At 53.3% G+C, this 10,439-nt stretch overlaps 1 protein-coding gene across 1 annotated transcript in view; it reads right to left on the reverse strand.

Annotated features, from left to right (window-relative positions):
- Positions 1–832: 832 nt before the first annotated feature.
- ACACB (acetyl-CoA carboxylase beta) overlaps positions 833–10,439 on the reverse strand; it is a 112,787-nt gene continuing 103,180 nt past the window's right edge. The window contains 8 exon segments of the mRNA XM_008072342.1: positions 833–1,012; positions 1,631–1,767; positions 1,876–2,046; positions 3,034–3,188; positions 5,160–5,272; positions 6,642–6,819; positions 8,295–8,430; positions 8,953–9,049. Of these exon segments, the coding sequence (XP_008070533.1) occupies positions 886–1,012; positions 1,631–1,767; positions 1,876–2,046; positions 3,034–3,188; positions 5,160–5,272; positions 6,642–6,819; positions 8,295–8,430; positions 8,953–9,049 (1,114 nt within the window). The 3' untranslated portion in view covers positions 833–885.

Below are 10,439 nucleotides of genomic sequence, written 5' to 3' on the forward strand. Positions count from 1 at the left end.
TAGTGAGACCCTATCTCTACAAAAATTAAAAAAAAATTAGCTGGGCGTCGTAGTATGCACCTGTAGACCCAGCTACTTGGGAGACTGAGATGGGTGATTGTCTGAGCCCAGCAGGTTGAAGCTGAGGTGAGCCATGAGCGTGCCACTGTCCTCCAGCACAGGCAACAGAGCAAGACCCTGACTCAAAAAAGCAAAACTAAACTAAATAGAAGCGGTCTCCAAGTGCCTGGCTACCTCCACCCTAGCAGTTCCACTCATGCTGCCTCCCCTCTGTACTGTGCTCGTGAGCACTGGGCGTGGCCTACAATGGGACAGCCTAGGGCCATTTGGGGACCAAGATGCTGTTTTATTGACTGTGTAAAAAATCTTTCACACCCTTTCCTGGGTGACGGGACAGTATTTCCAAGAAGCATCTTTACAAAAATAGGTTTTCTCGAGTCCTGTCTATATATTTTTCCCTTGGCCTGTTTATTTGGCTAAAATAGACGAGGTGCTTACATCCAGTGCTGGTCTTGGAGTAAAAAAAATAAAATATTCCGTGATATAAAACGAGCCTAAAGAACACCTGGATGGCGCAAGCCCAGCACTGAGCAGCAGGAGGAAACGGATGTTTTGGTTCGATTCAATTCGGTGATGCAGCAGAAATGTTGTCTGAAGAGACAAAACAAATTTTCCGTCTATGGTGAAGAGGGTGCTTCTGTCTGGAAGGGGTCTTCCAGAGCCTCTTCTTGAGACAGGGGTGAGCTGGGGGCCAGCAGCCATGCAGAAACACACAGGATTGCTTTTTAAGCGAGCCCTCGTGGTCCCAGGGCAGGTGTGCAGTCGGCCGGCAGGTCTGCGTGGTTTCTCTTGCTCGTGGTCCTGGGAACGCTGGGTGGGCCGGGGTCAGGTGGAGGCTGGGCCATCCACGGTGGCCAGCAGGTGGGCAAGCTGGGCTCGCTCAGTGGGGCTGATGTGCTGGCTCAGGTACATCACACAGTCCGCGGCCACCTCGGGGTTCTCTTGAACCAGGCTGCAGGGCAGGGAGAGAAGGGCCAGGGTCATTCCCGCCACTCAGTTCCGAGGCTCCTAGGGTACAGGGCCTCGTCCCCGGAGCCAGAGGTCCCAAGCCCCTGCTGCGGGCACCACGGGGGCAAGGTCCTGTGTGGCAGGAGGAATCACAGCCTAGGGACCAGAACGCCTTGAGCTGCCACGGTCCCTCTTGGTCCCTGCTGTGTGTCACCCCCAAATGGGCACTATGTGCCCCACTTCCCAGAGGAACCTGTGGCTGTGGAGAAAAGGCCCTCTGGAGAGGCCACGCTGGGATGAAGCCACAGCCTGGGCCTCTCTGTGGTTCTGTGGCCGCAGCCGGGACCCGGAAAAGTCTACAGACACCGGCAGGGATCGCCAGTGGACGGCACCTCATGCCTCCCTGCAGCCTCCCAGGTTTGGTGCCTCACCTGGCTGCTGTGTCAGGAGACTGGCACCAGGAGTGCAGTCTCTTGACTGGGGCCAGCCCAAGCCCCGGACCTGGGCACACAAGGCTGGGCCCTGAGGCTCTGGTGGCCGAAAAGAGCAGCTGCTCCGGGCACAAATGCCGGCCCTGGGACTTGACCACGTGCACGGGTGGGGTGGGGCAGAAGCCACTCACCCCCGGATGGTCTTGAGAACACAGTCGCGCTTCAGGCAGGCAATGTTCTCATGGAGGGTGGAGCGCAGGCCGTCCCCCACCTGCCAGTGATGCTCCAGCCACTGCACCACCGCCTGGTTGTTGTCCCACAGGTAGGCCTGGGGGACAGAGGCTGCTTCAGAGGGGACCTCTGCCAGACAGGCGGCCCTGGGCCCGGCCTACCCCCACCGCCAGGGCCCGCTGCCCTGTCCCCATGCCAGGCCCACCTTGACGGCGCCCTCGGTCTCCACGAACCAGCGGCGCAACATGGACTGGATGTGCACATGGCTCAGCTCGCTGCTGACCCGCAGGATCTCCTGCTTGACCTGGTCTTCCAGGAGTAGGCGGCGCAGGCGCCAGTACAGGAAGGTGCGTGCACTCTTCCACTCCAGGATGTCCTGTAGACAAGCCAACCTGAGCCCCCGAAAGGGTAGAGGTCGGGCACTGGCTCTGACCACACCCATAGTTGTGGCTGCCTGGGGCAGCTCTGTGACTGTCCCCATCTCACAGGTGGGAAGCTGAGGCTAGGGGAGGGGCAGAGCACAGATTTCGCCAGGACTCTAGGCTGGCTGCCGGTGAAAACGTGTCCCTAGACAAACCCACACCGCACCCACCTCAACAGACACAAAACCCAGGCTCAGGCCAGGTGTGGTGGCTCATGCCTGTAATCCCAGCATTTTGGAGGACTGAGGTGGGAGGACCGCTTGAGCCCAGGAGTTCGAGACCAGCCCAGCAACATAGCAAGACCTCATCTCTCCAAAAAAAAAGGAAAAGAAAAAAATCGCCAGTGCCTCAAGTCCCAGCTGCTTGGGAGGTGGAGGCAGAAGAATGCCCTGAGCCCAGGAGGCCAAGGCTGTGGTGGGCCGTGACCCTGCCACTGCACGGCAACCTGGGTGATGGAGGAAGACTCCAGCTCAAAACACACACCCGCACAAGCCCACACAGGCTCACACAAAGGCCTGAGCCAGCTGGGACGGAGAGCACTCTGGCAAGGAGCGCCGAGGAGACTGGACACGGGAGGGGCAATCGTGGCATGTCCTCTCAGGGCCGGGACATCAGGGCGGTGCTGGACGAGTGCTGGGCAGGAGGAAAGGCTTCCAAACCTAGTTCCGGCCCAGACTGCCTGAGTGGTCATAAACACGCAGATCAGGCTAGTGGCTCCCAAGCTCTGCTGCCTACCAGAATCTTCAGGGGATTTACAATGCAGTACTACCACCTGGCGTCACCCAGGTATTTAGAGTCCCCTGGTCTGCAATGTCACCTGGACACCGGTGGCGGGCGATCCAGGCCACGCCATACTCCCTGAGCCCAAACCTCCCCTGCCGTGGGAGGCCAAGAGACTTTGGGAAGGTCCCTGAGCTCCAGGCGGCGGCCACCAGGCTCACCGAGATGACACCCTTCTCCAGCATCCGACCCGGCGTGTCGTGGAGGTCGGCGAACTGCACCGCCACCTGGTGGTAGACGGGCAGCAGCAGGTCCTCGCGGGCCTTCAGCTGGCCCTCCAGCTCCTTGCGGTCCTTCTCCGGGAGCTCGAACACCCCTGCAGAAAAGCCAGGCAGGTCCTCAGGGAGGCCAAGAAAGGTGGGCACGTGGAGTGGGATTTCTTTTTTTGCAGGACAGGCCTTGCCCTACGAGAGGCCTGAGCTTTAACTCTGACGTTATCCTCATCAGATAGCTTAGACAATCTCAGAAATGCACTCACGGTCTAAGACATTCAACATGCAACTTTAAATCCTCCCCTCCTCTCAGACCCCGTGCGTATCAAGGGCTAGCAATTACCATTTTATTTATTTATGTATTTATTTTGCAGGATTTATTGAGAGGACAGAAAAGCTCCCACAGTGGAAGGGGATCCGAGGGGGTTACCCTTATTTATTTTTTTACTTTTAATTTTTGTAGAGACAGGATCTTGCTGTGTTGCCCAGACTGCTCTCGAGCTCCTGGCCTCATGCAGTCCTCCTCCTCAGTCTCTCAAAGTGCTGGGATTACAGGTGTGAACCACCACACCCAGTCTTTACTTTAATATAAATTGTAAAATATACTAAGGGATTATTACAAGCAACTCTGCCAATTTGACAACTTAGATGAAATACACAAATTCCTTGAAATACACAAACTACCAAAGCTCATTCAAGAGGAAACAGATAACACAAATAGTCCTATATATACAATGAAGAAGTTGAATTTGTACTTAGAAGCCTCTTATCAAAGTCCTAACAAAATAATGCCAACTCTACACACACTCAGAAAACAGGAGAAAACACTTCCTGCCTCATTCGAGATCATCCCTACCTTGATCCCAAACCAGGGAAGTTACACACGCACACATTGCAATACATCTTATGAACAGCACAGTTATAAAGACATAGCCATCCAAGATGGACATTTTTTTTTTGAATGAGAGTCTCACTCTGTCGCCCATGCTGGAGTATAGTGGCATGCTCACAGCCACCACAGCCTCGACCTGCTGGGCTTAGGCAATTCTCCTGTCTCAGTCTTTCAAGTAGCTGGAACTACAGGAGTGCACTACCACACCCAGCTTTTTTTATTTTATTGTAGAGATGAGGTCTCGCCAAGTTGCCCAGGCTGGTCTTGAACCCCTGAGCTCAGGCAATCCTCTAGCCTTGGCCTCCCAAAGTGCTGGGATTATAGGCATGAGCCACCATGACCGGCCAAGATGGACATTTAAGGAGAATTACAACTAATTACAACTAAAGAGTGCAAGGGAAACAAAACTATCATTCAAATAAAATTAGTAAAACACTCTATGTCTGACTGGAAATTCGAAAGGAACATTTTGCTGCCAAAATTCTGATGTTTCTCATTGGCCCAAAATACTTCACTTGTTGTATTTTGTGTGTGCTAAGAAATAAACTCACAATGGCATTATATATATACATATATTTTAAATGCTGGTTTAGAAGTGTGAATATCTAGGCCAGGCATGGTGCCTCACACCTGCAATCCCAGCACTTTGGGAGGCTGAGGCAGGAGAATCACTTGAGCCCAGGAGTTCAAGATCAGTCTAGGAAACACAGCGAGACCGTATCCCTATAAAAAAATTTAAAAATTAGCCAGGAGTGGTGATGAGTGTCTGTAATCTCAGCTACTAGGGAGGCTGAAGCAGGAGGATCACATGAGCCCAGGAGGAGGCTGTGGTGATTTGGGATTGTGCAACTGTACTCCAGTCTGGGAGACAGAGTACAATCTTGTCTCAAAAAAGGAAAAGTGAATATCTTTAAAAAAAAAAAACCCTAACAATTATTATAGCTATGTTTTGGTATGTCTTCATTTTATTTTTAACATAGTCTAGTGAGAGATATTAATAAATGGCCAATCATATTTCCCTTTTCATGCTGGTTACTAGGAAGCTCAGGAGCACTGGGTCTTTCCTTTCAATTTTTTGATTGTAGACTTCCCTGGGAAGGAGGCAAGTACAGAAACCTCCAGCAATGGAGCCAACTTGGCCTCTCTCACCCTCTGAGAGGTGACGCCCTTGGGACCCTCTTACCTAGCTGTTCCACGAGCTTCTTGTAAACTGGGTCAATCCTTCTCATGGATTTTACCAGATCTTTCTTCCGGAACTTAATCTCCACCGTTCCCTCAGGTTCTAGAATACCCCCTCTGAAAAAATGAGAGGTGGGGATGGGGGTGGGTGAGGGACGGTCTGCCAGCAGCAGCTCGTGGGTGAAGGGGAACTGGAGGCACGAGGGCTGGGCGCGCCAGGTGTCAGCTCTCAGCGCTCTTGTGTGTCTTCAGGCAAGTCACCTCCCCTCTCTGGGCCTCTGTGTTTTATCCACAGAAGGAAGCACCAAGCCAACTTTTGAAAATAGCGCTTTCCAGACTCCAGAGGACCCTTTCAGGCCCAAGCTTTCTCCGTGACAGCATCGCCCTCCCACTCCCGGTTACAGTCCTCTCTGGCTTTTCTAATTTCTGCTGTCCAAGAGCCAGGCACTGTTTCTGATCTCTTCCGCCCACAAAAGCACGATGAGAGCCCAGCGTCGCCCTGTCCGAGCTGCCCTTCCAGCCCTCTCATTCACCTCTCATTCTCCCTCTGCCTCCCTTTTGCTTTTGAAAGCTTAGAGAAGCCCTGAAAAAGACGATAGGCAGCTCTGAGCTTCCTGATGGCCAGAGTGAAAAATTAACAAAGATCCCATTCGAGTGCCGCTCACTATCCTGAGTCTTCCTACAGGACGGATTTCAGCAGCCTCCATAGGGTAGTGCCCTGATGGTAGGATAGGCTTGGCCCATCTGTCTATCATGATATCTAGCATACTGCCTGGCACACAGTAGGTACTCGATAAATATTCACTGAATGAAGGAAGGAGTAAACATAGGAATGGCAGGCATGTGTTTTGGGCAGAACTACTCTTGAGGCCTTTACATCCCACCTAGTATGTAGTTTTTATTTTGGGGGCATCACTGTGCTGCAAACATTATTGCTGTCATCCTTTCTGTAAGAGCTCTGGGGATGAATTCTTCCTACAGAAAGTTCCAAGAAGTTCTCTCTCTCCTGAAGATCTGGTATTCTCTCCTACAAGTATTTATTCAGTCCTTTGTTTAGTCAGGCACTGGGTTAGGCCTTATAAAACTGAATAAAACTGCTCCTACCAGAACTAACAGCTCTGGGGGAAACTCAGAGTCTAATGAAACAAATGACTCATCATATTTCCCTTTTCATTCTGGCTATCAGGAAGCTCAAGAGCTTTCAATTTTCCTTTTTCATTTCTTGATTGCAAACTTAGTGGAGAAGGAGGTGATTATAAACTATAAAAGAAGAAACAACATTTATCCACCACCCATGGGCTCCAGCCACTAACTCCTCTGAGAAAATCCAATTGCACACGAATTTCATTTCAGACTGGAGAGACTGGCGCTCTCTGTCCTTTAGAGATTCAGGATGCCCCTGTGACCCCCAGTCAGTGGCTCAGAGGTGATGGGCCTTGAGACTGGGAGACAAGAAGAGGTGAAGCCAGGCCGGGCAGATACCCACCTACTCTCCTTGTCTGCGTACATCTCTATGCACAGGGGGTTGATGGTGGGGTCCACGACGACCCAGGAGCCTCCCCGGAGCTCGGCGTAGGGAGGGATGTAGATCAAGATGGGCTGTTGGTACTGCCGGAGGCTGTCCACGATGTAGGCGCCAAACTTCAGCACCTGGTCATACATGTCTGAGAAGCACGGCAGCCCCCGGTAAGGCACATTGCAGCCCCACTCGCTCACACGCAAAGCCCACCGCTCACTGGCCCAGTCCTAAGAGGGAGGTTTGGCAAGGCGGGAGCACAGGCTGCTCTCTAAGTGGCTGCGTGGCCTCGCACAGGCCACTCACTCAGCGAGGGCCTCATCTGCCGAGGGAGGCCCAGGGAGCGGTCAGTCTCTCAGACGTCCAGCTGGGTCTGAGACGCCCTCACTGTGACTGACCCGCCACGCCCAGCACACGGAACCGGCCCCACAATAAGGTGACCCTTCTCCACTGCCCACGGGTGATGCTGCCTCCTTTTCCGCCAAGTTCCCGGCACTCCATGTGGCAACAACTTGCCATCACGGCATCGCCGATCACCACACCGTGTGCCAGAGATAAGCTCACCGATCCTGACCTCGGCTCTATCGGTGGGCCTTCTCTCCTTCGTCAAGGAGAGAAGCCGAAGCTCAGCCGCTCCGCTGGCAAGGACTTACAGCAGGTCAGCCCACCTCCCGTCCAGCTACCGTCTCCCCAAACGTGCTCTGTGGCTTAAAAGCCCTGGAGGTCACAGGAAGCTGAGGGCAGCCCTTTGTGAGAGTCAGAGGGACACACGCCTCCTACCTCACAAGTGGGAAGGTGGCTGTCCAAGCAGCTTGCCAGCTACCGGGGCTGGCCCTCTGCCTTGCACCTCATGCTATGACCTCTAGGAAGTCACAATTTGCCTCCAGCCCTCGATCTTTTTTCTTTCCTTCTCCGTCTACATTTTTTTTTTTAAAGACCAGGTCCTGGAGTGCAGTGGCAAGATAAAAACTCACTGCAACCTGAACTCCTAGACTCAAGGGATCCTCCCACCTCAGCCTTCCGAGTACCTGGGACTAAAGGCATGAGATACCGTGCCTGGCTAATTAAAAAACAAGAAAATGTGTAGGAAAAAAACTGTAAACACAAGATCTTGCTATGTTGGCCAGGTTCGTTTAAACTCCTGGCCTCAAACCAAAGCACCAGGATTACAGGCATGAGCCACTGTACCCAGCAGTTCCTAATCTTAAGAACGGGGTGACAGGCCAGATGTGGCGGCTCAAGCCTGTAATCCCAGTACTTTGAGGGGCAGAGGCAAGAGGACTGCCTGAGCCCAGGGTTCGAGACCAGCCTGGGCAACTTGGTGAGATCTCGTTTCTCCAATAAATCAAGAATTAGTTGGGCGTGGTGGCGCACACCTGTGGTTCCAGCTACTTAGAAGGCTGAGGCAGAAGGATCACCTGGGCCCCACAGGTCGAGGTGGCAGTGGCCGTGAGCATGCCACTGCACTTCACCCTGGGTGACAGAGGGAGACTCTAGCTTAAACAAAAAACAGGGTGATGGTGTGTGAACTACCTACTTTCCCGAGGGTTATTGATAGGCACGGTGAAGATCTAGAAGACCCAGGCCTCAGGCCAGGCACAGTGGGCTGGGGACAGAGCTCACCTTTCATGCCCCCAGAGAAGCCTCTCCAGTTGGCAAAGATCATCAGGGGCAGCTTCTCCCGGTTGAAGTCCTTGATGGCCTGGGCAGTTTTGTAGGCTGAGTCTGGGAACCACACCTGGCCGGCCTGCTGGATGATCTGGAACACAGGGCCACGGGGATCAGGCGCGTCCATGCATCAGTGGCCTGGGGGGCAGGGACAGTCACCTGTCCCTGGAGCACAGGCAATCCCATACACCCTGGCACGAGGACCAGCGTCAGGACCCAGAAGGAGGCCTGAGCTCGTCTGCTCAGGACCCAGCGTGGCCCCCCCACTGCAGCCCAGGGAAGTCCCCGTGGACATGCTCAGAGGGTGCTCAGCCAGCTGAGGCCAGCCCCGCCTCTGCTCTTCCCAGCATGTGCCATGGCCCAGCGTAGAAACAGCACCAGGACAGCAGGGCAGGAGGCAGGAGGGGCTCCAAGGGAGCTTTATCATCTGCTGAGGAGGATGGCACCGAACACAGGGCAGCTCACAGAGAAGGAGCTAGAGAGACACGCATGGAGGCCCCTGAGGGAGGACCGCAACTGCCCCGGCTCCTCCCCTGGAGCTGGTGAGGCACGGACATGACCACCATGCCCAGGACCCACCCTGAATCGGCAGCTGCAGTGCCAGGCCCCTCACCTTGGCCTCAGAATCCAAGTTGGCAGGGTCAGCAGGAACCGCGACTTCCACCATCCGCGTCTCCACGGCGATCACTCCAACAGGGATGCCCCCCAGCCTGCAAGGTGAGCTCAGGTGTGGGTGTCAGGAAGCACCCCAGGTGGACTGGGGGGACCTCCAGGCCACCTAGCCCTGGCTGCTGTGTAGTGGGGTCAGGGCGTGCAGGGGAGAAGGCTATTTTAATCTGGTGGGTTATTTTATTGGAAGGCAAAGAAAGAACCCAAAGTGGTAAGAGCCTCACAGCCTGGCAGATCTGTTGGGTCTCCACATCAAAGGGGGGCCAGGTTGGTGCAGGGTCCACTAGGACTTCCCGTGGCAATGATCACGTTCCCCCTCAGTGCTGCCCAACGTGGGAGCTGCAGGCTGCATTCAGCACATGAAACGTGGCCAGTACAACCGAGGAGTGACCAGGTCACTCTCCTTCACTTTAATTCACTTAAACTTAACTGGCCACACGTGGCCAGCAGCAACCCATACCGGTCAGCACAGGTCTAGATGCCAAATCACCCTTGGAGAGGGTGGAGGGACACTGGACCTGACGGAGACTTGGCCCAGGGGAGGCCATGACATCAGCAACTTGTTCCCGAGCTGTGTCACTAGATTGTTCCCATTTACTGTGCAACGACCACTAGAGGCAGGTGGCAAGAGGCAGTTTTCAAATAAAGGGAGGGCTTCACACAGAAGGAGGAGCAGAGTTAATCTCAGGTTTTCACAAAAAAAGATTTTTGTTTTACTTATTTATTTATTTAAAATCAGGATTTATTGAGAGGACACAAAAGCTCCCATAGTGGGAAGGGACCTGAGGGGGTTGCCCAACTTATTTATTTTTTAGAGGTAGAGGCTTGCTCTGTCATTCAGGCTGGAGTACAGTGGTACAATCATAGTTCACTGCAGCCTCCATTTCCTGGGTTCAGGTGATCCTCCACCTCAGCCTCCTGAGTAGCTGGGATACAGGTGTGTACCATTATGCCTGGCTAATTTTATTTTTTTATAAAGACAAGGTCTTGCTATGTTTCCCAGGCTGGTCTCGAACTCTTGGGCTCAAATGATCATCTTGCCTCAGCCTCCCAACGTTCTGGGATTACAGGCAAAAGCCACCACACCCAGCCCAAAAAATGCTTTTAAAATAAACACTTATAAGCTGGGTGCGGTGGCTCATGCCTGTAATCCCAGCACTTTAAGAGACTAAGACAGGAGGATTGCCTAAACCCAGGAGTTTGAGACCAGCCTGGGCAACATGGTAAGACTTCATCTCTATAAAAACAAAACAAAACAAAAAATCAGCTAGGTATGGTGACACATGCCTGTAGTTCTAGCTACTTGGGAGGCTGAGGTGGGAGGATTACCTGAGGACAGAAGGTCAAGCCTGCAGTGAGCTGTGACCATGCCACTGCACTCCAGCCTGGGTGACAGAGTGGGACTCTGTCTTAGAAAAGAAAGGAAAGAAA

The sequence above is a fragment of the Carlito syrichta genome, unplaced genomic scaffold (genome assembly GCF_000164805.1).
Source record: "Carlito syrichta isolate Samal-C Ts95f unplaced genomic scaffold, Tarsius_syrichta-2.0.1 Scaffold315133, whole genome shotgun sequence".
Classification (NCBI taxonomy): Eukaryota; Metazoa; Chordata; class Mammalia; order Primates; family Tarsiidae; genus Carlito; species Carlito syrichta.